The 27,803-nt window shown below is 46.5% G+C and overlaps 1 protein-coding gene across 1 annotated transcript; it reads left to right on the forward strand.

The window, feature by feature from the left end:
• The first annotated feature begins 4,249 nt into the window (after positions 1-4,249).
• On the forward strand, positions 4,250-27,803 carry LOC130573725 (monocarboxylate transporter 2-like). Its single transcript, XM_057366353.1, has 5 exons — positions 4,250-4,302; positions 4,886-5,132; positions 16,985-17,128; positions 22,570-23,430; positions 25,869-27,803. Exons 2-5 carry the CDS (start codon positions 4,916-4,918, stop codon positions 26,159-26,161), a joined length of 1,515 nt encoding a protein of 504 aa, XP_057222336.1. The 5' UTR covers positions 4,250-4,302; positions 4,886-4,915; the 3' UTR covers positions 26,162-27,803.

Genomic DNA, 27,803 nt, shown 5'->3' on the forward strand with positions numbered 1-27,803 from the left:
TTTAGAACAAATGAAAGACCTGCTCTGCTCTGGCTAATGTGTAATTACACCTTCAGCACAACTCCTGCCCCAGCTGTTTGCTTGCCTGTCTTTGTGTGCACAATYTCAAATGCCTCCAGGCTCTGCATTCAGCAGTGTTTGGGTGAAAAACACAGTGTTTCTCCTAATTTTCAGCCATTTAGGGCTTGGCATAGCYAGATTTCTGCCACAAAAGTTGGTAGCTAAATCCTTGATGTATCTTTGAGTACTTCAACCATGTTGTTTTTCTGTTTCTGTGCAGTCATTTTCCAAATAGAACAGAAAAAGATCCTTCTGGGATTAAAATGTAGATGAGACAAAGATGCAACAGCAAAGGAATAATTTGTTTCAATTCCCCAGCGGAAGCATTCCGGTTATTAGATCTAGATTAATTGTCACCATCTTTTTACCAACAAGAATGTTTTGGTTTGGGYTGCTGATTAAACTTCTGCAACAGGGGAAAAACAGAAGAAATGATGTTACTGCTTGGTTTATTCTGTGGTCTCCAGGAAACCAGCACATCCCGCGGTGATGCTTCATGCACCTGCCTGGTTTGATGGCACAGACACGGGGCTGGGGCTGTCTGAGAGGTTTCCTGGCTCTGGAGAGACTTATTTCATGTCATGAATCCCTCTGCCTGTCTGGGTTCCAYGCTATTAACACCGTGGTTTAGCAAAAAGCAAGTTGGACATTTCATAACTTTCTGTTTTGACCTCTCCTTGACCCTCTTGTAAAACATTAYTCAGTGAAGAACAAAGCCAGGAGGCTCTGCCTGTGTCCCAGGTGGTTCCAGTGATGTCACTTGGCTCTGTCACCCCTCACCAGGTGCAGGGGGATGAGGGGCTGGTGTCTCTGCCTACAGCAGAACATCTCACACAGCAACAAAGAGGCTGCATGGAAATTAAAGGTTACCCCCAAAGAGCCACAGAGATGTCAGGGGCTGTGGATTGACCATGTTTGACCAGCACATCCCACTCAGAGCACGTTGGTGGGGTCCTGCCTGCCCTCCTCCTGCTGCTCAGTGCCCCAGGAATTTAACCACTGTTAAATTCCCTTTAATTAAAAACTCAGGAATGAAAATATTAGTGGTAAACCCCTGAATGCTGGAGTCTAGTGGCTAAACACTGAGGAATGTGTTTTATCAGCCTGGTCATGCTCAGGGATGTGGGGACAGGGGGTAAAAGGGTAATTCTGTGCTCTCTGGGAAGGGAAGGGTTTCTTTGTCTCCTAAATGGCATTTTGTGGTGGCATCTGGTTGGGCTCCAGAGCCAAGCATTGTGGTGACTTGAAATCTACTCCCAARTATGAACCTGTATCTGTATGAATTGATCCCTCAGAAAGAGTTAAGAATTTTGCTAGGAACATTAATGTATTTTTTGAGGACTGGGATGTCTCTCTTGTGAGACAGATTGTGCTGAGGAGAGCAATGGAATCACATCCCAGGCTGTGGGGTCCAGCCCTCTGGATTTGCAGTTTCTGCCTGGATTCTCATTCATTAATTCTGGAGCTGTCTTTTAACCGTGGTTATGGATTGGATTTCACTGCTGCTGCACTTGGTGAGCAAATGGAACATGACAAAAGAGCAGTTTTAAGAAATGGGGTGTGCCATTAAAGACCTTTTAAAGAATTGTAGGTACCTCTTTTGACACCTACCAGATGCTGTTTTCATGCAGCAGAGCTAGGTATGGATTATTTTATTTAATGTGGAAGCAATTTCTAAAGCCTTTAATTGACTTGCAGAGGCTCAATGAAGGAAAAACTCTGTTGGGATTACAGAGTTGTAGCTCTTACCTTTAGCTGCCATAAAATGCTTTGCATAAAAGGCTAGGAATAACATTATTTCCAAATACCAAASTGTTTCACTGAAAATAAACAGAAATGTTTTCCATTCTTGAGGGAGCCCAGGGTTTCCCCCCCAACCCTTGTTTTTTAATTTTTCCAAGGCAAGAAAAAACATTCAGTAGTCACTTTTTTGGGGGGCAATTTATGTGCTTCACTATAAGGTTGGTGAGTTGCCCAGGAAAACTGTGGATACCCCATCCCTGGAAATATTCAAGGCCAGGTTGGCTGGGGCTTGGAACAACCTGGGATAGAGGAAGGAGTTCCTGGCCAGGGCAGAGGGGTGGTCCCYGTCATCCTAAACCATTCTGTAGTTCTGTGATTTAAAATTTTGTTCATCAAACCTTGTACTTCAATAAGTGGAGGATGTTAGTTTTCATTTGATTGAAAAATCAGGACATGGGAACCATCAGAGAAAGCTTTGTGGAGATTGGAAGAGAGGGAGAGTTTCAGACTCTGCCTTGCTCCTGGCCCCTTTTCCTGAYATTTCCCTCGTCTTTCGACAGCTCTGGAGCAGAGCACTGGGAATTACAATAGCAGGCACTTATTTACATGGAGAACTGTGATAGGGAAATGAGTCATTAGAAAAGGTATTTTGCAATTTTAATCAATTTCGTTGCTGCTTGCCAGCAAATTAAAAAATCTGCCCTCCAGGAAGTGTCTGCTGTCAGCGGATGAGGAAGCAGAGCCCGGTCCCAGGGGAGAGAGGGGGAGCACTGGCACAGGCAGCTGCTGTGAGATGAGCCCAAGATCCCTAAATCATTTTAGAAAGCCCTTTTTGACCTGGTGAGCCCAGGATTGCCAGGGTCAGTCCCACCCTGTGCCCTCGGGCTGCTCTGCTTTGCTTGTGAGCTTCTCTAGAGCAGCAGCACCAGTGCTCAACTTACCACATCCAGACATCTTTACAAATCATTTGTTTGCCCCCAACATCTCCTGCTGCAACTGGTTTCTGCTCCAATTGTGAGTTTGCCACAGTTTGTGTGAGTGTTTACCTGGCTGCAGGGTCCATTCTTTAGYATCTCACCCAATTTAGTATTTCTGCAGAAGGAAATTCCTGTCTGCCAGCTGAGAGCTGTTGCAGCTTCATGGCTGGAGCTGTATTTCCTTCTTCATCCCTCTGCCCCCAGGGGTTTCYATCTGCTCTCCCACCTTCCATGCTGCTGCTGAGGATGTGCCARGTTCCATCTCAGGTGTGCTCATTTAGTTTTGGCCTTATTGTGGATTTTTAGCAGAAAAAGAAAGCAGAAAGCAGCTGCTGAAAACAACTGAATGCTGGTATCCTCTCAGCCCAGTGGGTCAGGGCTGTATTACCAAAATAAAACTCTCCAAGTCATCACTCCGTGACCCCACACCTGAGAGTAAAGGTCTTCTGGTCATTTTGAGTTTACTCAGTTTTMTAGGAAGAAAGAAATGGCAGCAATAAAACATCTTACAGCAGTGTTGTGAGGAGGTTTTAAAGCTCCAGATTAACTGTGCCTGGTAAACTGCAGAGCAAGGCCCTGATTTTTTTCACCCTCTCTGTTGCTTCATTGTGCATGAAGAAAAACTGGACACATGTGGGGCTGYTAGTTAAGGCAGGGGAGGCAAGGTTCAGTAAGAGAAAAGGTTTGTGGTGAAACTGCACCTTCCCAGCCAAAGCAAACACTGCTTAATGTTTTCCCAAACAGAGCTCCATGTGAAAAACAGAATATACAGAAAATTGGTGAACATGAACAGGGGGCAGAAGTTCTGCAATGATCACAGAATCATAGAATTCTGAATTGGGCTGAAAGGGACCTCAAAGCTCATCTTATTCCAACCCCCCTGCCATGGACAGGGACACCTTCCACTTTCCCAGATTGCTCCAAGCCCCGTCCAACCTGGCCTTGGACACTTCCAGGGATGGGGCATCCACAGCTGCTCTGGGCAACCTTTGCCAGTGCCCCATCACACCCATAGTGAAGAATTTTCTCCCATCATCTAAGTCTCCCCTCTTGTAGTTTAAAACCATCCCCTCTTGTCCTACCAGCATCTACCCGTGCAAAAAAAAAATCACATTCATTATTTTTTATAATAATGATGTGGTCCAGGGGCAGGCGAGCAGCCCACAATTTGGTGTGGAAGAGAAAAGAGCTGGGACTCAGTTTGGAGGAGAAAAGAGGAGAGATGCTGAGGAAATCAACAAAAAAAAACCAAAAAAAAACAAAACAACAAAAAAAAACAACCAAAAAAACCCACCAATTTGCGTTTAACTGAGGGCGGTTTAATGGATGCCCGAGGTGCTGGGGGCGAGGGACCAGGGGGGGACAGGGATGTGCGGGTTTGGAGCGTGTCCCTCGGCCGGGGCGGGCCGCTCCTTCCCGGGGCGGTGCGGCCGCTCCCTGTCCCTCCTGTCCCGTCCTGTCCCTCCTGTCCTGTCCTGTCCCCTCCCGTTCCGCGGGCTCAGAGCCGCTCCCCGCTCCGCAGGTGGGTCCTGCCGCGGTCCCCCTGTCCCACCCGTGTCCCGGGGGTGTTCCGGGGGTGTCCCGGGGGTGTCCCGGGGGCTCAGCAGGCACCAGCGGGGCGGAGCAGTGGCTCGCAGCCGCTGTTTGTGGTTTTCCCCGCTTCCACGTGGCATTTCTGCCCCGTCCCGCTCCGGCCGCGGCTCTTGGCGCTCGGGTGGGCGCGCACGGACAGCAGTGAGCAGAGCSAAGGTGCGTTGGGGCTGTGCTGTCACTGCAGGGTGGGATCGGTGGGTCAGCATCCCGGGATTGGGGTCTGGAGAGCAGCACCCCAAAACTGAGGTCTTAGAGGCAGCATCCTGAGATTGGAGCTCCATGGGAGCCGCATCCTGAGATTGGAAGTCCAGGGGAGTCGCATCCTGAGATTGGAGCTCCAGGGAGCCGCATCCCGGGACTGGGGGTCCAGGGGTGCAGAATCTCCGGGCTGAGGGTTTGGGGAACAGCACTCACCCTAAGTCTGGGGTRTGGAGGAGCAGCATCTCGGGACTGAGTGTCCGAGGGAGCAGCATCCCGGGACTGACCCCACACCTCTGSCCTCTCTATTCCAGGGCTCCCCGAGGAGCTGAGCCCCCCCGGCCATGCCGGTCCCCGCCGATGCGGGGCGAGCCCCCGGCCCGCCGGACGGTGGCTGGGGCTGGGTGGTGGTTTTCGGCGCCTTCGTTTCCATCGGCTTCGCCTACGCCTTCCCCAAAGGCTTGGCCATCTTCTACAAAGAAATCCAGGATTTCTTTGGCACGTCCTATAGCGAGATCGCCTGGGTCTCCTCCATCATGCTGGCCACGACGTACGGTGCAGGTGAGTGATCCTGCACCAGCCCCCGTGCCACGGGGCGTTGTGAAAGAGGAATGAGCCAGAAATCTCCACTCTGGGCCAGAACAGAGGGAGAGAAACCACAGTGTCCATCTGCATGGGCACCATCCRCTGGTTTACTTTCTTTCCTTTCCAAATGTTCGTTTAGGCAAACAAGTCATATGTGGAGCCTAAGGGGCTCCTGCCCAGAAATCAGAAKATTGCCTGTGAAAACTTTCTGTGGGCATCAGGGAAAAAAGCCCTGRGAACAGGCTGGTGTGAAATAACTGGGTCTGGGTTTCAGCCAGAGCTGAGTGTGGAGTAGAATAATAAATGAAGTCGCTGCTTGTTTATTGTGGCAGCTGATAATCACAGCAATGAAACCGCCAGAGTCGCTCGTTCTTATCAGTTGTAAAGCAGTGCATATAACTTTGCTCTTTTTTATGATTTTGATATCACTTTCATGACTCAATGAAAAACTTGRGCTGCCCTTGATTAAATCTTCAATTGGAGGTGGACAGGAACCGCACTCTGCAACTGCAGGAAGCTTCATCAATATTTATCCGAGCTATTAAAGAAATTCTGAAAATATTTTTTGTTTTTACAAAGGGTATTTTTTTTTGCTTGATAATGCACTGTAGTGCTTTTTAGAGAGCATAGTTGCCAATGAAAATAAAGATGCTTAGAGTATGTTTRTAAGGTGGAAGTGAGGCTTGAGTCAGAACCTACTGTAATCCACTCTGTTGTAGCCCAGACTTGGTCCCACAGAGGTGAACTCTGCAAAGCTGAGTCYCTATAAAAGAACCCACAAATGGAGCACTTGGAGGGCAAAACCCAAGCAGTGATTTAGAAAGAGAAATCCCCTGCTTGTGCCAGTGCTGCTGTCCCACTGGCTGCCCCACTGCCCTGCAATAAATGTACCAGAGCAGTTACCTGGGGGCTCCCTGGCTGCCTCTGTCAGTTTTTGGTTGTTCTGCTTTGTCTTACGATAAAAAAATGTCACCCCCTCCCCTGGTATGGAAGAGATGCTTCGTGCCTGRCCATGTCTGAGTGAGGAACATGCTCTGCAGATTAACCCTGCACCTGGCAGCACCTCAGGTTGCTCACAGGGATTTAGGTGGGGAACTGAAGCCTCTTGGGGTTCAGGTAATGGCCCATGAGCTGGTTCTGGAGCAGGTGAAACGCTGCCCTCATGGCCTCTGCCTSCTCCCAGCTGCTCACTTTCCAACCCACCTTCTCCTCTGTCTCTCCAAGTGTTYAAGCCAGTGCTGTGTGCTCTGTACCTGGGACTTTTATCCCAATTACCTGAGCATCTCCTGCCTTTTTGCAGGAGCATTAACTTTGSCCTCCCTAATGCTGTTCCACGGTGATGTGGGGGATGATACAGCTGAATTGCAGGTGATTGTACCTTTGCAGCTTCCCACTAGCCTTGTAGATGCTCAGAGCTGTGTCCAGTCCTCCCCTGCTCTGYTCTGGAGTGAGATTGATGCTTTTTGATCCTCCCTGTGTCTGCTGTGACCCTGGCTGAGGTGCTGAGTCGCTGGTGGGAGCTGGCAGAACAGGAGTCAGTGAAATGCAGGTGCTCAGGAGTGTATTTAACACATCTGCTTTGATTGACTGGGCATTTAATGCCAGAGCAGGTTTGGCTTATGAATGACTCCAGTGACGGGGAAATTCTCATTAAAGGACAGATCCTGCAGTGCCTGTTTGAGCTGTGAGGATGCAAAGCTTGGTTTGCTCTGCTGAAAAGCTAGAAAGCAGTTTAATCTTGGATTTTTGCCAATCATTCCGAAAAAAAAAAGAAATTCTAAAGACACCAAGCTTTCAACAGAATCCTGAGTAGCTAAAAGAGCTGCTAAAGCAGGTRATTATTGGCACAGCATGTGCATCCCTTCCTTTGCTTCCCCGGGTCGGTGGTGACAGGGGCAGGAYGGTCACAGCCTGTGTGGAGGTGCAGGAGATGCTGCCTGCAATGGGAGCAGTGTGGGGGCACTGAGCATCCCCTCCAGGAAGCATCCTGTCCCTGTTGGGGCTGGAGGGGCCTGAGGTGCATTTTCTGGTGCCAGGTGTGGGTGTCAGAGCTGTGGAAGGAAATCCCCCTGAGGACTGACCCATCCCAGCTCCCTCCAGCCCCCATCCCCTGGCGGGGCATGCACGGGCTGATGTTGGCACTGACCACAGCTTTTGTKTGCAAACATCCCCAGGACACTGTGCYTGCTTTCCTTGGTGTTCTCGTTGGTCTGAGGACTTGTTTTAGGGCTGTGCTTCTGACACTGTAACAGAGCTTATGTTTGCATTTCATAAATAATGCAGATGAAGCTCATTTTCTGGAAATGCATGAACTAACCCAAACCTCCACTGGAGAGCTGTGTTGACTTTGACAGCATGGATGCAGATTTACAGTGACCACCTGAGGCTTTGCTTGTGGCACCACAGGAGCTCCACTTTTCAGACTAAAACTGAAAATCAGCAGCCAAGACTGTTTCTGCCCTTGGCTTTCTGCTGAATTCCCCAGGAAGCTGTTTTATACCAGCCGAGGCTCTGGCAATATATATTACAGAAGTTAATGTGTCTTATCCCCCAGTTTCTTAATCTGAACTAGGTTGCAGAAAACAATTCTGTCACTATAATAYGAGTAGTAAAACAGATTACTGTGCAGTAAAGTGGATAGCCTGGACTTTATGATGGGGTACTTGTGGTTCTTGCCAGAGCTCCTGTTCAGCAATTCCACATTTCCAGTTGCAGAGGGCAGGCTGGGAGGTTTGAGAGTGAGGAGCAYGAGGGAACATTGCTTTTCTCTCACCAAATCCCACAGGCTGAAGCCCTACCAATCTGATAAAGAAGGATTTGTYTTACAATGYTTCTGCTTTTCTTTTTTTCTCTTGTCATAGGTGAAGAGCTCATTCCTTCCCCCAAATGAGAAAGGTATTACAGAGCAGAGATATTGATGTATAAAAAGGAACCAGGGTCTGATYGATGACCTTTGAGGTCTTTTCCAACCTTAATGATTCTGTGATTCTRTAAGGGACAAGGGGCCACAGCATCATCCTGCCCTTTAGGTGCTTTCAGCTGCAGCTCAGCACCCAGGTGCCAGGCTCTGGGGGGGAGGAGGGCACAGCAAATGTCCCAAAATGTGGAGTAAATTGTGTTGCCAGATGCCCTGGGCAGGGCTTCTTTTTGCAAACTGCCTCCTTGGACTTTGCTATGCCAGCCCAAGACCAAGGTTCCCAAGTCTTGCCCCACGTTCAGGGTGAGTTTTGTTCAGGGAACAACCTCATTGCAAAGCCAAAAGCCTTTGGCCTTTGCACCTCCTGATTTGGGCTGATTTGTGACTGTGCCATGCTCACAACACCAAACTGAGCTGCCCTTGTCCCACTTTTAAGGGTGACACATTTCARGCTAGGCCATGGATGTGTCCCTGGGGATAGCCATTGCCTGGGGAAAGCAGGAGGCAGCTGAGCTCTCAGGAGTGAAAAGATAAGCAGTATTAATTTGCTAGTAAATTAGTTGCCCCATTCAGCATCAGGGGAAACAGCCAAACATTCTAAAAACAAGAAATAGTGATGCACTAATTTAATGGCAGCAATGTTCTCGTAGCTGTTATGGTCTCCTGGAAGGCTGTGAGAGAGGTGAGGATCGTGGGAAGAAATAATGTCCTTTATTATGGCCAACTGTTAGAGCTTGAACAACGAGCCAGYCCCCTGGCACGTGTGCCAGAACAGAGGAAATAATTTAATACTAGAACAGGATCTGAGTTTTCATTTGAAAACAGGATCTGCATTTTCATTTAAAAATTTTTTARTGGTGACTGTGTGTCCAAATGCTTCCTTCATCTTCATAATGGRATAACGGGAATCATCCAAGGGAAACTCAGAGGGCAGATCCTCCAGCAGAGTCATTTCAGCTGCTTGGTTTGAGTAGCTGGGGCTACACCAGGGGACATCAGAGCTTCTTTTTAGTAATTTTGAAGAATTTCACTCATTTGCAATTGCTGTGCATGTTTGTATGCAGCTTGGAGGTGTAAATATGTGCTGCTTCTGTTGCCTTCTGATAGATAAAAAGCTCAGTTGCATCAGCATTGTTTATATTCAGAATTGCATTGTTTTTACTCAGAATGTCTGCAGTGGAGTCTTGTCTCTGTCTCGCTATCACCTGCTGTAAAACTCCCCCCAAAATCTCCAGARTGCTGCTTGGACATCCAAATTTCCTTTAAAATTAAGGAATCACCTTCTGTCTATTTTACAAAGACAGCATCGGAGAGCCACATTTTGCAAACACAAGAAAAAAAATAGAATGTTTCTGGTGAAAAAGCCTCGACCTGAAACCAGCCTTTATTAGTTTTGCTATTTATTGTTTGGTAATTTGGTGACGATCCAATTACCTGAAGATTTAATTCTGGAAATGCTCCACAACTGAATCTCTTTCTCCAAAGAAACTTTCTCCCAGAGCTTGTGAGTGCTTAATGGAGYATCTGCTAAAGCAGCGAGGAGGAGATAGGGAAGCTGAAAGTCCACCATTGACCTTGAACATTTAATCCAAAATTTTATAGCTGTATTTTATTACACGGCTGGCATGATAAATTGCAGTGACAGGTTTAGAAAGCACCTTACAACATGCAGTGGCGTAAAGCTATATTAATAATGAGTTTGATTCTAACTTAATCAAAGCTGCCAATGTGCTCTCCTGTTCTGGTCCAGGCTCCATCAAAACCTTCTCTGCCTCCAGAGGACCCCATTCAGGGCTTTCCACCCATCCCAAATTGCTTTGAAAAGTCTGTGAAGCACCCCAGCACTGCAAGGGGAAACTGAGGCAGGGGAGGGATTTTTCAAGAACAAGGTTATTTTTGCAGCAACATCACCTCTGTCAGCTCTCTCTGCTGCTCTGCTTGCAGCTCTGGTTCAACAAACATTATCCAGTGGGGCTTTTACTAGGATTTCCCTAGGCATGGGCTTTCCCACCAGGATATTTTGTGGAGGCTGAMACAAAAGCAACATTTTTCTGTTTATTCCCAGTGTATATCCAGCATCCTGCCCCAAGCCCTGGCAGGTGCTCCCTGGAGCTGCCTGATRCTGGAATTCACCTTTTTCTCCCCCTTCCCACCTCCTGGAGTCCCATTCAATCACCCTCCCCACACTGTGGAAAAAAACATCTTCCTGTGCAGGGGCAATCCCCGGGGCAGCAGCACCGTTACAATCCTGGATTTTGATAAGAAAGCTGGATGAGGAATGGTTTGRTTTCTGTAATGAATGGTGCTGCAGATTCATACACTTCTCCAGACTCTCAGAGAGCACTCCAGCTCTGCAAGGTCACCACGTATGGGCTTATATTTTTTATTTTTTTAAATAGCTCTGTTCTACTTAAGAGCGATAATAGCGCTATAGGTTCATGTGAAATATTTCTGTGTTCGTGGACTTGGTCACAAARCTTTATCATTTTGCCCTTCATTGGAGGTACCAAGGTCACCAGGCAGCAGTAACAGAGATGTGATAGACTTAATAAAAACCAAGATTAATAAGAACTAGGAAGAAGGAGGTGAGGAGTTTTGGTTTGGGGGTTGTTAATGGTGTTAAGACGAGGAGTAAATTGTAATTCATCCCTCCCAAGTGGAAGTCAAACATGTGAAAGCTTCTTCCCCCAGATGCCAACCTGTCCCAGGGCATTCCTKGAGGATGGGCTCTGCAGGGTAAGGGGTCTCTTGGTCAAGTGGTGTTGGGCTATCCAGAGGTGGGCAAAGCCCTTTGGCCGGCAGTGGCCAAACTGCCCCTGGAGTGGCGTGTTCAGAGTGGTCACAAGGGGCTGTTGACCTCCAGGAATGGATGTCCCAGCCACACAGGGAGCTGTCCTGCAGCTGGGCTTCYAGAGGTGGAAGGGATAGAAGTCCGTGGTCCTGCCAAAGCAGAGGGACAGCYGAAGGAATCACGGGAAAGCAGCTCCAGCTCCGCGATGTTGTGACCTTGCGAAGGTGAGCGGCTGTGATCTGCTGTGCTGAGATCCAGACCCACAGCTGGGGGCACCTCCTGAGCGCTGTCCTCTCGCAGGAAAGGTGATTTAATTGCCTGAATACAAAGTGGCACAAAGGACCTTGGCTGCAGCCCCGCTTTGGGAGCCCCTGGCCCGTGGCTCTCGTGCGCCGCAGGAGCCGCGCGTGTCGGGCGGGTGATGTGGAAATTGAAATGCCACAGCGCTGATCAGATCAGATTGCTGGATAAGAAAGAGAACACTTTGTCTTTCTGAAGCTTGGGCCTTGTCTGTTTTTCTTCTCCTTCTTTTTTTTTTTTTTTTTTTTTCCTTAACATCGGGTAGCTGCTGTGGCAAGTGTGTTTCTGATGGCAGGTTGGTGTTCCCGGGGCATTGCCCAAAGGGTGCAGGGCAGGGAGAGTTGCTGCAGCCTGGTTGCTGCACTGGATCCTTGCCCTCAGTGCCTTCCCAGCTGATTGTGGTGCCAACCCTGCCCAGGAGACCCAGCACCACAGGACTGACCATCTGATGACTGAATAATGTATGTCCAAACAGTTTCTGCCATGCTTGGCTCATGCATCATCTCCCAGGGATTGTGCAGAAGCTGCAGCCATTACCCCCTAAACGAACATTTCAGACCATGAGCCATCCAAGCTTCTTCTGGCATGGCAGAGAGTGAATTGGCTACAGGTTTTAACCCTCTCATCCCTTTCCCCCCATGTTTTCACCTGCACCGTCTGTTTTCTCAGGCTTCCTCCCTTTCAGGAGCTGGTGGCTGATCCCTCCCATCTCCAGAGGCTGGAGGGCTCTGACAACACATTAATAATGGGGGGCACTTGCCTTCATCCTGGGGGTAATGAGGAGCCTGCTCTGCTTCGAGGGGCTGGTACCCTGGTGGATAAATTACAAAGCCAGAGGCAGTGTTGTTATTCCACGGAGGGAGTGAGATCATTACTGAGGAAATTGCAGGCCTGCTCCTGCCGTTGTTTTACCATGGTGTGATAATAGACTTTGTTTCATTAGTATAAACGATTTTCCCCCTCTCCCTCCTGGCTGAGTACGTTGCACTCCTTCTTGWGTCCCCAGTGACTCCCCACAGTCAATGGCAATCGTGGCAAGCTGAGTTCCTATTTGTGTTTTCACAATAGTTTGGAAAATATTAACTCTCTGGGCAGTTCTTTTGGTGCTGACCAATGTCCCTGTGCAGGGACAGCCCTYCAGGGCCCCATTTCACTGTGGAAAAGCAGGAAAAGCTGAGCTGCATGATGCACCCCAGCAATGGGGCTACTGGTGGCCCCAAATCTTCCAGCACTATGCAGTGGAGTCTTTTGGAGTGTTGCTGTTCCATTACCTATGTGGTCATCACATGGTTCTTACCAGCAGACCTAGAACATTTACAGTGGCTCTGTGCCACTTTACACTGCCAGAAGGTCATTGTTGTGAAACCTGGAAAAAACCCCACATTGCTGGAARCCTCTGGGTTACAGATTTTTGGGGTCTCATCTCTTAGCTTGTGTGAGAGCCCTACCCTGAAATATTTCAGCAGAAATTCATCCAAGACAAGTTCCACCAAAAAAAGAGAAGCATTATTCCTATTAGTACTAGGCTAAGTTAAAAAAAAGAGATATCCCAAACTTTACAAATAAGGGATATATTTAAMTRTATCTATATATATACAGGGTCAGAGGTATGGGAGAGAAGAATGTTTTAGTCCCTKTTAGAAATACATCGGTGTTTCACACAGGCACTGGATATTTTGCAGCTCATAAAAAATTCATTTGGCTTGTTGAGGAAAACAGAAAGGCAATTCAGGTGTCTATTTTTCGAGCAGTGTCATACCTGCAAGAGTTTAAGCCAGTCTGGATTGATATTTCTTGTTATATGCCAAGCCTGCGTTATGATCCTCTCTGGATCATAGTTCAGTGACTCAAAGAAAATGAATGACAAGGTGGCCTGGCTTTGTGGAGGAGAAGAGAGGAGAGTCCAGGGTATTTTTGCCTTTTCTTTATGGTTTTGCAATCTCCTCTTCGGGGTCCTTTTCACTTCTGCAAACACAAAACTCAAGGTGAAAAGTAATTGGACAAGCTAACAAATGAGTTCAGGCTTGCTGCATTCCCCACTGGCGAGTGTCTGTGCTTCTCTTGCCGCCAGGAGCAGCCTCTTTGACACGGCCTTTCATGTACCAACTAACAAAGAATGGAAATCTGCCACAGGTACGAGAAAAGAGAGGCTTTAAACAGGACAGGCACTAAACCAGTGTGATTTATATGGGCTGAGGGTACTGCTTTACATTTCATCCTTCTTCCAGGGGCTGTATGATCCCAGCTGCATCTTTTGGGGATATTTGGTGCGCACTGTTGCTCTCCAGGCTGCAGAGTTTTACTGTGAGCAGAAGCCTCGTGGTGTGGGAGGGTTTGGGGTGTRAAGTGAAGCTCTTCTGAGCAGGCATTGCTCTTCCCATGGGCTGRTGGAGATGCTGGAGAGGGTGTGCTGTGAGCCAGGGGGTGCAGAGCCATGGGCAAAGCTCTGAGTGGAGCCAGCAGTGGGAATGCAGTGTCCCCACTGTGTCCTCCCTTGTCTTGTGTTGTCCCCTTGCAATGGAAGGTAAGGGGACAACAGTTGCCAGAAGGAAGTCACAGGGTCATGGAGGGAGCTGCCATCCCTTCCTGCACCAAAACACTGCCCTAATGTCAGCACCCATGTCACTGGAATGCATTGGGTGGCAAGAGATTAATTAATGATACTTTAATGTTGGTGCTGTCATTGTAGTGGGGTTTGGGGACAGCCCTGGCTGCTCCTCTCCCTGAGAAGCATCCCCCAAATGCACTGGGGACATTSCCAGCAGCTGGGATGGCTTTTGCTCCTCGCTCTGACTCTCCAGAGTCCTGCCCAGCATTTCTGTGGCTGCTCTTGCAAGGTCAAGCCGGGTACACAGCAGCTTCCTGAGAGCTTTGCCAGCTGTTTCTCTTGTCCTATTCTCACCTGACGCTGTAAATTAAGAAGCAAAAATCGCCCTGGCTGCTGTTAGCTTCTGCTGCAGGCTTGCAGGAGGGAACAATGACTTCATTTGGATTCCAGGACAGGGAGCCTGTGGCTCCTGCACGTTTGGCCAGGCAGGTATCAGCAGCTAAAGGTGCCTTGGGATCTCCGCTGCACACGCCGTTACYGTAAATGGTTTCTCTGTGCTAATACACAATATCTTTATTCTTTCCTTGCCAGCTCAGTAACTGGTAAATGACAGGTCCTGCTTTTCAATTCCACCCTCTTGCCAGGGCCTGTCACACTTTTAATTTGTGCAATAGCTGCAAGCACAGCAGTAATTGTGTTTCCCATTTCCCACAACTGCGGCGCTGCCTTTGTGCTCCCTCTTCCTCCGTCCTCTGCCCTGACTGGAGCTTTTTGATGTTTTCTGAATCTCCCCCCAGTGCTGCTGTTAAACTTATCTCATGTTTGATGTCTAATCGACTTCCTCCTCAATAAATACCCTGCAGGTGGCACGGGGCAGGGCAGGAGGGTGCACTGGGTGTGGGGCTGGGTGTGATTCTGGCTGCTGCACACATTCTGGCTGCTTCTGGGCAGTGAGGGGSTCTCTGTGTGCTCTGTCACCTGCCCAGGCTGGCAGGGTTGGGGGCTGAGGTGTGCACAGCTCCCAAATGTTACAGATTGCATGTGCAGATTGCAAATGTRCAGATTGCCCAGGACGGGACTGCTTTTGAAAGGCTCCCTTGAACCTGTGCATGTGTCTGGAGGTCCAGATGACTTAAGCAGAAGTAATTTTGGGGATGTGATTTTGCATTTGCTTCAGTGCATTTGAAAGGTCTGCTCAGGGCASTTAYAAACCCTTCAGCTTTTGAGCAGAAMTTTGGTTTCCCAACTGTTTGAGTCYTTGGGTTGGATTTTTYGGTGTCTTATMCAAGTYTAGCTTTYYCCTGCTTTTCCTGCAGGTTGMGTKCTCATCATGCCTTCACTTTAAATGCTCTGCTCCTGGTACAGCATCCTATAGTTTTAGGGCCAACGTGAAAGCCTTTTCCAGTGGGCGAGGGTAATTGAAACCACATTTTCTTAGCTGAGTAATTAGATTGATTCTGCAGAAAGGCRGACATGTGGAAAATTGAAAAATGGAAGAGTTGCATGCCCCCAGGCTGCAGATGAATATGTTGGTGCCTTTCTGARGAACACTGGCTCGATCTATTGAATTACAGCATGTGCTGAGACCAGCTCAAGCACCGTGCAAGTTCAGGCCCTGATCATGGGATGCTCAGACAGAAGGGGCTCCTTTTCTCACTCTGCTGGTCTGAAATATGGCCAGAACTGTCCCCTTTCCCCAGAACTTCTCACTGAATTGTGTAGTCTGAATTTTGCTCCTCTGCACAGCAAAAGGATGCATGTGTGTGAATCCAGCAACAGGACAAGCAGAAAAACTATCCATGTAATTATATAAACAGAGAAATTTTATCTACTTGAATGGTGCATTTGATGGGACCAGATCACGGACCACACAGTTACAGGGGTGTTGATGAGATTGTGCTTGTGTGCATTTCATTTATGGGTTTTCTGACCTCAGTATTTCTGTGGGCTTCACTCCCCAGATTAAACCAGCCATATCTCCTGCTTTGTATTCTTGCACATTGTAACAGCTGAGAACTTGTTTGGATGCTGCAGACATGCTGAGGTAGTGTTGGGGTTTTTGGGTCTGGAGAGAGCTCTGGGGATGTTTCTGGCTGAGATTATTCAGGCAAAGGTAAATATCCTGCCATGGCTCTGTGGTGAGGTCAGTCCCACAGCCAAACTCTGCAGAGATGCCTGTGAGTTTAAAATAACCTGCTTCCAGTATTCTGTGTGTGGGTGGTGTGGGTAGTGGCAGGAATGAAGGTRAACAGGCACTCTGGGCTCTGGAACACCACTGCTCTGTGATGAATAGCATCAGAAATAGCCAGGTAAGCTAAGATATTAAAGCTGCCTTTATTCCCCTTCCTCATTTCCAGCATCATTTGTGAAGCATTTTGATTGAGGATTTTTAAATAATACAGAATCTTTTCCTTATATCTCATGGGTTGGGCTTTCCTGCTCAGTTTCCTTCCCTGGTTCTTACTTCTCAGCCTTATCTAATTTCAGGGTTGGCTTCCCCTTAAGCAGGAGGTTGGTCCTGAGACCAGAAAAATCTCTGCAACCCTGATTCTGATTTTTCTGCTCCTCCATGCCTCACTTCCTCAGTTTCCAATGCTTACTTTCAGTGTGCACAGTCTTTGTTGAGCCACTTCCCTCTTTCAGAGTTTTGCACTTTCCTGAACCTCCTCTTTGCATAAATGCAACCAAACTGGTTCTTTTGAGCTCTGGCTAATCCATCATCCCAAACTTTTTCCACCTACATAGACTTCTATTAAGATTTAATTAACAACTGCTCTGCTGAAGCTTCAGTCCTGGTCAGCAGTATTGGAATTGCATTAAATAGAGGCATTAAAAATGCAACAGCACTCATGATACCAGGCTGGTAATATGAACCACTGCTTTGTGTGTGGAGTTTAACATCATCATAAATCAAGAAGCTCCTGTGTTGGGATCCTGTGTTCACACATGAATGGTTATTGCTGTTTGCCTTCTCTGGTGACRCTGCAAAGTCCTGGGGGCAGGAGCTGTCACTGCACACCCGTGGCAYTGGACATGCTGCCACCTCCACGTGGATCTTCTCTGCTTTTCCATTTCCTTCCTGAAGTCACCCTAGAAGCTGTCAGCAGCACTCAGGGGCACTGACACTGCAGAGCTTCACCTGCTTTGTGTCAAATGCACCCTCAAATGTCACATGTGGTCAGAAGATGTGCCCTCAAGGTCCCTTGTGCCCTCAAATGTCAAATGTGGTCAGAAGATGTGCCCTCAAGGTCCCTTGTGCCCTCTTTCCGCAGGTCCCATCAGCAGCATTTTGGTGAACCGCTATGGCAGCCGCCCCGTGGTCATGTTTGGGGGTCTCCTGTGTGGTGTGGGGATGATCTCAGCTGCCTTCTGCACCAGCATCCTGCAGCTCTACATCTGCGTGGGCTTCATCACAGGTGAGAGAGAGGAATCTCCTTCCTCCCCGTGCTTGGGGCTGCCTTGGGATGGCTCAGGGCATCCACACCTGGGCAGGGAGTGGGCCAACACAAATGCATAGGAAACTGGGAGATTAAAGGGTGGGGAGATAAAAATCTGGTGGGATAAAAATCTGGTGGGATAAAGAGTTGGTGGGACAAGGGCCCTCCTTGTCAATGCTTCAGATGAACTTCAGCAAAGAGCACTTTCCCTGCCAGTGCTGTGCTCCTGGCTGGACATCTCATGGTGGACATTCCCTGTCCTGRCTGGACATCTCATGGKGGACATTCCCTGTCCTGGCTGGACATCTCATGGGGGACATTCCCTGTCCTGGCTGGACATCTCATGGGGGACATTCCCTGTCCTGGCTGGACATCTCATGGGGGACATTCCCTGTCCTGGCTCATGTGGGATCTGGACAGGACTGTATTCTCTGCAGCTGACTGCTCTTGGCTACTCAGGGTGGTGGGACAGTGGCCATCGGTGGCCTCAGCTCCCCCTGGAGCAAACYCAGGTGGACTATGCTGTGCCCTGGGCAAGGCAATTCCTTCTGGGTACAAATGTGACTCTAAACCCCCGTGTTCCGATTTTATTGTGTGTTGTCTTCCCTCTGTGAGAGACATGAAATGAGATTTCAGGGGTTTGCTTTAGTTCACTTGCCCTTTGCCAACTTGTGARGTGAGTAGGTCCTTAATCTGAAAATAAGAACTGCTGGATTTGACTGGAAATAGGCAATAATTTTGCTATTGTGAAAAAAATAAAACTGTGTTTCCTTATTGAAGTTTCAATTTGAATTGCCTGTACTGGAACATGAAATTCCATATTGGAAACTCAAACATGAGCTCAGTCCAGCATCTTTAAAGCCTGCAGGTGCCAGGTTGWTGCTTTTAAAGGTAGATGGATTAGAGCTTTCCACCTGTAATGCTTAATTGTAAGCATTTTTGTTTTATTATTTTGGATAAGGTACAGCCAAAGTTTCTTCCAGTGCAGCTAGGACATCTGCTTGAAAACATGACACAATGAGTTCAAAATTGGCTTTTGAGGTTGCCAGGTGTATGGTTTAATGAATGTTCCCAATCTCTCTGCGGATGCATTAAGTGTTGCTGCTTTCTGAATGTGAAAAGTGTGAGCTCAACATTTAAAATCAATAAAACCAGCCACTAGCAAAGTAAATTGGGACAGAAAGTTTGTCACCCTGTTCTTCTATATCAATATTCCTTTATTAAATCTGTACAGTAGTGAATAAATCCCCTCTCTTAAACCTTACTCTTCCTAAGGATTGTCACTGTAATTAAATGAAACTGTGTTATTATTGGATGAATAAATCTTGCAGATTCCTTGAAAGAGACTCCAGGAACAAAGTGATTGGAAATAAAAATAACCGATATTTATTAATGCATGAGCTTGCAGCATTCCCTGCTAAACAAATSTCCTCTAGGAAGGGAAGGCAGTGACAGGACAAGGGGCAATGASTTTAAACTGACAGAGGGCAGATTTAGGTTAGTRTTAGGAAGAAATTCTTGATTGTGATGGTTCAGGKTKCCCASAGAAGCTGTGGCTGCCCCTGGATCCCTGGAGGTGTCCAAGGCCAGGTTGGATGTGGCTCTGAGCAACCTGGGACAGTGGAAGGTGTCCCTGCCATGGCAGGGGTGGGATGAGATGATCTTTAAGGTCCCTTCCACTCCAAACCATTCTGTGATTCTAAATTGGCTAACACTGGATTAGCACATGGAAACTGTAAATCCTTTGCTGGAAATATTCCATGCATTTTGGTGAGCAGGGAGGCTCAGGMAAGAAACAGGGCTGGAAAAAGGCACCAACTTCTGTTCTAAAGCACTTGCCAAAAACCATGGCAGGAGGGGATTCTGTGCATAACCCCAGTGGATTTAGGATGGATGAAGACCTTGCTCTTGCCCAGTTTCTGAATGTGTTTGCAGCTCTGGTCCATCACCCACCGCAGAGAGCTGATGGTGTGGGCAGTGCTCAGTGCACACAGATGTGAAAACACCCCCATCTCTCCTCTCTCTGTAACCCTGCTATTTCCTCTGCTGTTTCCTCTGTACTGTTTCCTCTGCTGTTTCCTCTGTGCTGTTTCCTCTGTGCTGTTTCCTCTGAGCAGAGCACATCTCTGGCTCTGTGCACCTTTCCTCCTGTTCGCTGTCCGGGTGAGGTGTGGGCTGATGTCACCTCCAGGCACGAGGTGTGTGCTGGGGGAGGAACATTGATTCCACAGAGAAGGGAAGATGTTTGTGGCCCTGCTAACGTGTTCCATGCCTCTAATTAAGCTTGAAGAGTTTTTGCTGGTCAGGCCTAACATGGAAGCATTCAAGGGCAGGTAGGAAGCCGCCTGCTCGTCACTGCTGAATCAGGAGAGAGGCTTTGAAAAAGTGGTTTACAATAACTGTGAGCAATCTGTAGACATCACACTCATTCTGGCTCCTTCCTCCTAGCATGGAAAAGAAATGGAGTGATGTAAAAGACCGTGCTCGTGTAATTCACAGGGATAGAGATAAAAAACAGTGTCTTGGTACCAGGAGGTCTGTGCCACAGTCGTGTGCCCCTGGCACATTAACAGAAATCTCTTCTGAGGAGCAGAGCAGGAAGGATCTGTTTGCAGGGAGGGATTAGACACGGCAATCTCAGCTGCTGACGTGATTATGCTGTTTGCATTTGCATGCAGAGCAGGAGCTGAGCTCTGCTGGTGGAGGCAGCTCTGTCCTCGGTGGCACTCTGGGCTTTGCATGCACTGGAAACCCCAAAGCCTCTTCCCMTTTGTTTCCCTGCAGTGCTTAGGAAAATAAATGGGGTTTGCAAGCTGTCAACCTGGGCAGGTGCCAGCCTGGATGCATTAAATTGGTGTTTCAACATGCAAACTCCTCTGCAGTCTGAGGTTGAAGCAGCGAATTTCAAAGCTAAATGCAAGGCAGTAGTAACTGGTCAGGGTTTAGTTCAGTCTGTAGCAATAAGRCTGCCATGAAATAAAATGGGATCTTGGGTGAGGCATGTGGGCTAATGAGAGTAAAATCTCTGCCATGGCTGTAAATACTGAGCATTGAAATACCTGGTCTGATTGTTCCTTGCTAATAAAATAAGGACAAGACCAATAACTCCACATCTGACTCCTGCAGCACCACTTATTTCCTTTTAATATGAGTGAGATGTATTTAATCCAGGAAAGGACACTCCCTCTGGCACAGGTTTGTTTCTGTTCTTGCTACACCACGGACAGACCTCTCTGTCATATCCCTGGGGAGAAAATGTGGTTATTGAGTAACGATTCCAGCGATGGAAAAGCTGCTGTAGTTTCTGAAAAGTGCAATAAAATGGATGTAAATATTTCCAACTAAAGTCAGCCAAAAGCTTAAAGTAAATTGAAATTCCAGTTATTTGATTTGAAAGTCTCCAAATTTAATTAATGGGAAGAGCACGAGGTAATATTAAATTAGATTTGTCCAACTGGCAAATTAATGTTCACGTAATAAAAAATTTGAGTTGATTATTGTTTAAGTGGGTAGCTGGCATCCAGTCTGATTTTCCTCCTCTGGAAGGCATGTGGTGCATCCCTACCAAAAATGACTCTGTGGAGATGATGGTTCAGTTTCTGCCCTTAATGACCAGCCTGGGAAATGGGGAATTAAGGCAGACTGTCACCCAYCATGCTGCATCTTCTCAGGTGAAAGAAATGCATTCCTATATCTCAGCACTGTCCAAGGGTGTTTTCTAGCCAGRTTTTCCTCTGTGGTTCTCAGGTCACCCTGAATTTGGCCCTATATGCTTTACAAGCAGGCTGCAMTTCCCAAAGATGTGCCCTGCCAGATATAAGGACTGTCTAAAAAAGTTCATGCTGAGAATGTTTTGTATCCAGATTTATCTTAATACGTTGCCATTTCAATTTATTTTTAATGTTGTAAACTTCAAAGTAATTAAAAAAAAAAAAGAATTTTAGACTTGGCAAAAATCATAATTTTGTAAACCCATTTAAACTGAAGCTATCCAGCATTAGCTGGATTCTGCTGCATCAGTTGGATTCTGCTCTATCAGTGACTAATGATAGTGTTCCTTAATTAATTTTGAGGACCTTGACCTTTCTAAATTCTCTTCTGTAAAGCAATATGCCTAATTATGTACTGCACAGTTAAACAAACTAATTATATCGACTAATGAACAAGAAAAAATCTTCATGACCCTATTTTCAGGATTCATGTTCTCTGATATAATCACTTCAAGGATTACATTTCTGCTTTGTTGTAATGTGGGTCATTCTTTCCTGGATGATAGAGGAGGAAATATATGGCATGATTTTTAAATGCCATTTTGATGGAGTTCTGAAAAATTAACTTTTTAAGAAAACACGTCAAAGAAATGCTTAAAAATATTGATGTTTGATTATTGATTATTGATGTTGGGCATTGGGAAGAATTGTTSGACATCAGGGAGAATTTTTTCACTGAAAGAGTAATTAAACATGGGAATGGGCTGCCCAGGGAGGTGGTGGAGTCACCATCTTTGGAAATATTCAAGAAATGATTGGACATGGGGCTCAGTGCTCTGGTCTAATTGATAAAGGTGATGATTGGACAAAGGTTGGACTCCATGGCCTTGGAGATCTTTTCCAACCTGAATGATTCTGTAATTCTGTGGTTCTGTGCATGGCAATTCTCTCAAACAGAGCCACAGGAAATCGAGACCATCACAGCATTTGGTATCTCTGCCTCCACATTGCACCTGTGCAAGACAGGCTGGCCAACTGAATTAGCAATGCAGATTTAAAATGGCATTTATATATCTAAATGCAATACAAATAAATTCTAATTAAAAGGAACACTCCAGGGTGCTGTGTAATTACCATTCTTGGTAGCTGTTTTGCTGTGTGCTTGCAGACCTCTCAATCTTTTGGATCAGACCCGAATTGCTCCCAGCACCGAGTCAGTCATGGCTGGGGAGGGAGATGTCATTTTCTGTGCAGGTCTGGCTGCCTGGGTGAGTTGGGTGTCCATGGAAGCCCCAGATGGATCCACTTTAGTGGTTGGCACTGGCACAGGCCAAAACAACCTTCTTCAAACTGGGAGTTGCCCTTTTTACTAAAATAGATCCATCTTCTCCCCCAGCAAGAGGGAACTCACCAGCTTTCTGTGAGGGAATAGTTTCAGTTCCCTCTGAAGCAAACTCTTGGTGCTAGTTTTGCCACCCAAGAGATTTGCAGTTCAAAAGGAAGGGTGTTCTCTGACTGAAAAGGTGTTTCTGGCATCTGGTTACCCAAATGTGGGAGCCAGAAGTTTAGAGACACTCTGGGCAAAGTTTGCATCTCGATTATTGTGTTGAAGGGCCACCAGTGAGCCAATTGTCTGGGAATTTCCTTAAACGATGAGCTGAGGAGAAATGGGCCTCAAATCTTCCTTTGTTTACCTGAACTGTTTTCCAGGATTTGGCCTTGCTCTCAACCTTCAGCCATCAGTGATAATCATCGGGAAATACTTCTTGAAGAGAAGACCCATTGCCAATGGCCTTGCTATGGCAGGGAGCCCTGTGATGCTCTGCACCCTGGCACCTCTCAACCAATTCCTTTTYGACAATTTTGGCTGGAGGGGCAGCTTTTTGATTCTTGGGGCAATTTTATTAAACTGCTGCGTGGCAGGAGCTCTCTTCAGACCCATCGGGGCAGGCACAGCGCCGGCCAAAACCCAGGTGCCTGAGGAAGGGAARAATGCTCTGAAAGGAAAGATCACTGAAGATGGTGTGGAAACGAGTGGTCCCCCAAATGTCACAGAAGAGGAAGGAGGAAAGGACTGCTTTGAAAAAGTCAACCAGTACCTTGACTTTTCCCTCTTTAAACACAGAGGGTTCTTGATTTACCTGATCGGAAACGTGCTCATGTTCCTGGGATTCTTCGCCCCCATCGTTTTCCTGGCGCCTTACGCGAAGCACACCGGCATCGACGAATACTCGGCCGCTTTCCTGCTCTCCATCCTGGCCATCGTGGACATGGTGGCTCGCCCCACCACGGGCATCGTCGCCAACAGCCGGTGGGTGAGGCCGCGCATTCAGTACTTCTTCAGCTTCGCCATCGCCTTCAACGGCGCCTGCCACCTGCTGTGCCCGCTGGCCTCCAGCTACACGGGGCTCATCGTCTACTCCAGCTTCTACGGGCTGGCCTTYGGCATGGTGTGCGCCATGCTCTTCGAGACGCTGATGGACCTGGTGGGCGCCGCGCGCTTCACCAGCGCCGTGGGGCTGGTCACCATCGCCGAGTGCTGCACCATTCTGCTGGGACCGCCCATCGGGGGTGAGTGCGGCTTCCTCCTCCTCTGCTCCCGCTGCTCCTGGCTTGGGTTTAACCTCTTGCAAGGGTAGTTTGTAGGAAATTAGTCTAGATGGGCTTTCTCTGCTTCGCTGCCACCATTTTTCCATGAGTAACTGGATATGGAAGGACATCCTGATGTTTTTSTCTCTCTTCCTTTCTGGGTAGTCCTCCAGTTGAGTAAATTTAGGAAAGTGATCTTTTAATCCTGGATCCCTTCAAACATTTGAACTCAACTCACAGAGCAGGACTTCCCATAACACCAAGAGCCTTGCACTTCAGACAACTCCTCCTGGAGACTCCTCCTTTTGCAAAAGGCTGGAGCCCACCCCAATTTGAGTAAAACACAACAGTTCTATGAAAGCCTCTTGTTGACTCCAATTTAAGCCTTGCTGTTTGCCTCTAAGGCTCTGAGTGCTTCACTTACCCGGTCATCCTTGTGCAGCTGATAGACTCAAGGCTGTTCTAAAACTAGTTTTAAAAAAGGTTAATTTTGGATGGAATAATTTGAAATATCAAAAGGCAGAGCCCACAAAGGTCGGTGTGGACAATGTTGAGTCTCCAGGAGGACTTTCAGCCATCCAAAGATAAGTAGGAGCAGTGATCTCCAATGATTTAAGAGCATTAATATTCCCTCTGTAGYATGAGCTCCTTTTGCAGTTTGAACTCTTTTCCTGGATTCAAAACTGAGATCTGGCTAGTGCTCCCTATGACACATCCTGCAGAGCTGTTTAATTCTTCATATTACTGCATAGCTCATGCAGTGTGACAGAAGCAGCTGTATCCTCTTGCTGTCTTAGAGATTCATTATTTAATTAATGACAAACARAAGAAAATACCATTTTAAAATGACCGTTTTCTGAATTATGTAATTTTCTGTGTGGGAGATTAGGTTAATGACAGAAGACTGCTAATGAGGCTAAAACAGTTCTGTGTAATAATCAGCAATATTAGTTTTGTAGGGTTTTCCCCACCATTTTAATAAGCAGCAAATTTATTGGTTCTTTGGCATTTTAATAACCTACTGCAGGGTTCTGCTTTAATGAACTAAGTAAATTGTTCCCAGTGTGTTTTATGACTTTATCTTATTCTCGAAGGAAAAGAGGCAAGACTATCCTACTGTTGAATTTTCCAATACTCTACTCATTAAAACTCTCATTGAAACCTATTTAGGAGACCTCTAGGTCATCCTGATGAGCAGAAAAGGAAAAACTGTTGCAATTAGCATTTGGTTGATGTTTCACCAGTAGCATGAAAAACACAGYGCATTGAAAATGGTGTGCCAAGACAGCTAGGGATGATTCAGGGAAAAAACACTCACCAAAACCAATTAAAAATACTATTTTTGTGATAAGGAAATGTATTTGGTGACCATAAAAAACAACCCTTGTTAGTGCAATGCAGTGGGATAATTAATCATCAGCTTTTCAACATTAAGRGTCAATCAGGAAATAATTAAAGGTCCCTTTTTTTAGGGAGGAGAACATATTCCAAAAAGTCAGAGAGCTAATGGATGATGGGCCAGTTTCAGGGAAGATTGTCTGTACTGTGAAGGCCAGGTTAGGAGTGGGTCTTACTTTAATTAGAATTTGGGATGTTAAGAATGGTGTGTTTTGCCCAGCAAATGGGAATTAATGCTCAGGATCATAATCCCAATAAGATTTGCATTCATTTTGACATAATGGAGAACGGTGACATTTCAATTAAGCCATCTCCCTTCAATTACTCTGCAGCTCCGTAGCAGAGGCATTAACCTTTGAGAGGAACCTGTCACATTTGTCTTGGCACTGAAATTGCCTGACATTGACAGCATCATCTTTGCTTGCCCTGAACGAATGTTTTCCAGTTCCACGCTGTGCCCTTTCCTCTTTAGATCATGAGTGTAAATGCAGAAAGGGCAGCTGTRACCAAAAGCTGAGTCCCCTCTCATGCTGCTGAGTGACCCGTGCTGGAATAAATCTGTGATTTGCCAAGACCCAGTGGGCAGGTGCCATGTCTTGAAAGTCTTCCCAAAAGCTGCTACTTTTTGACTGCTGAGCCAAATGGACATCGTTGTAGCTGATCATTGGAGTCAGTGGAATGGCTGCCTGCAGGCTCTGTCATCAGAGGATTGGTTTAGCACAGAAAAAATAGATGTGCTGGAAAAGTCCAGCCTTGGCAATGCAGGTTCTGTTCCCTTCTACTGAACTGTGCAAATTATCAGAGCATCACCTGGACCAGTGCTGACTCCCCACAGCCTGTGCAGTGTTAACATGTTCAGTGTTTGCAGGCTCAGAGTATTCGTGGAAGAAATCAGAAGTTCAGAGAATATCTGATCCAAAACTCACAAGGGTCTTCCTTTATATATAGGATATGAAAACACAATATTCTTGCCTACATCTCTAAATTCCCTTTTTTGTTGTTTTTWAATATATGTTTTACAGGAATTCTTATTGATACCTTCGGGGACTATAAATATATGTTCATTAAATGTGGAGCTGTGATGGTCCTGGCAGGAACCTTTCTGTTCATCATGAATTATTACAATTACCGTATGCTTGCCAAGGAGGAGAAGGAAAGAAAGGCAAAAGAAGAGGATCCTAAATCTGTAAGGACAGAAAATGAAGGCAAAAATAACTGGAACAAAGACTCTGCACAGGATGGGCGTGAGCTGGAACCTTTGAGAAAGGAAGGAGAAGGAGTAAAGAAGGAAATGAATGGCACAAATGAATTTTAAAGTTGTTCACATGGGCTGAATGGGAAATGACTTCTGGGTTGTTCAAGTGAGCACCAGCTGTGAAATCACCTAGGTTTTTAAATTTTACTCTGTTCTCTACCATGTGCATCCTCTATTGTAGAAGAAGACTAGGACAGAAACAAGTCCTGATTTTATAAACTGCTGGGACACTGCAGTATCCACACACATACCAAAGGTCCTGCAAGATTTTCCTTTAGGTATTTCCCATTTCCCAGAGAAATGGAAAGATGATGTTGTGCAGGGGGCCAGCACAAGGGTGACGTGCTACAGGAGTCCTTCTTCAGGTGCTTTGTCTGTGTGGGGCAGAAATTTAGTCTTAAAGGGCTTAACCCTTGATCTACATTAGAACAGTGCAAATTTAAATTTTCCCTAGGACGCTACAGAGTCCTTATTATCCAATTTCTGAGTRCCTTACCATTTCTAGCTTGCTTTTTCTCTACAACACCCTGGTGAGGCAGTAAGTGTTGCCACTATTAATTAATTGCACAAATGAAGAACTGAAGCACAGAGGAGCTTTGGGCATCATTGCATCAGTGAGTAAAGCTCAGGTGTGCCAGAGCTGAAATGGAATCCACTGCCCTGAGTTACATGCCTGAAAGCCCTGCTGAGCACAGGCTAGAAAATAGGGAGTACCATGGATAGTGGTGCATTAAACCACAGCCCTCTCTGCAGTGCACTCTGCTCACCATGTGCCTCGTGCCACCCAGAATTTGGGATTTTAAACACTGTCTCAGAGCTGAGATCTTGTGCCATATTTTTTTAAACTGCTTAAGTTGCATCCATGCTGGAGAGAATCCAAACCCAGCTGCCTCCCCCTTTGGGCTGGAACAGGTTCCTCCCTGGTGCTGGGGCTGCAATCCCTGCTGGCCTCGTGCCACCTTTCTGCTTTAATAAAGTTTCCCCAGGTCAGTGATGCAGAGGTGGAGCTGAGGCCATGCAGGAGGCTCTCATCCTGTGGTGAAGATGCTGAGCTGGGAAGATCTGATCTCTGGTGTGTTTTGTACCAAGCAGCCCAAGGGTCATGGATGCTGAACGTGACATCATGCGGTTGAATYATCAGACTTCTGTGGATTTTTGTGGATTTGATTAGATAAAAACAAGGACTTTTCTGGCAGATCACCCAAATCCAAAGCTAAAACCAGTCCAAAGGCTAGTTCTTCTTTTTCTTCACTTCAAAGGTACCCACATGTGATCAGATAATACTTTTTCATGATGTTGTCRTTGAAGAACTGTATTTAATTGTCACTTGTGTACACACTAGGAAGCAAGGTTTGTAAAAATACTTTCATAAATACACTGTACTCTTAAAATTAGATCATKCATATCTTCTCGTACAAAACTGTTTTGGTCAATTCTTTTGTTTCTTTGAAGAAGAGTGTTCTTTGGCCATTGACTTCAGTAGGACTTAAATTTTACCCTTATGTAATTTATATCTCATATTTTCTCTGAAAAAAACAAAATCTATATTATCTAATTAGGCTTTCAGTGCTGTATTTTTAATACCCTTTATTTCTGTCAAATACATCTGTGATATTTCATTAAAAAAGAAGCTTGTGAATATTTYCCAATATGCCTTCTGGAAGCTGTCATATACTAATAAAGCTATTTTTAAAARTTAAAT

This window comes from Malurus melanocephalus, unplaced genomic scaffold, assembly GCF_030028575.1.
Source record: "Malurus melanocephalus ecotype Western Australia unplaced genomic scaffold, MMel_1.1 scaffold_64, whole genome shotgun sequence".
NCBI lineage: Eukaryota > Metazoa > Chordata > Aves > Passeriformes > Maluridae > Malurus > Malurus melanocephalus.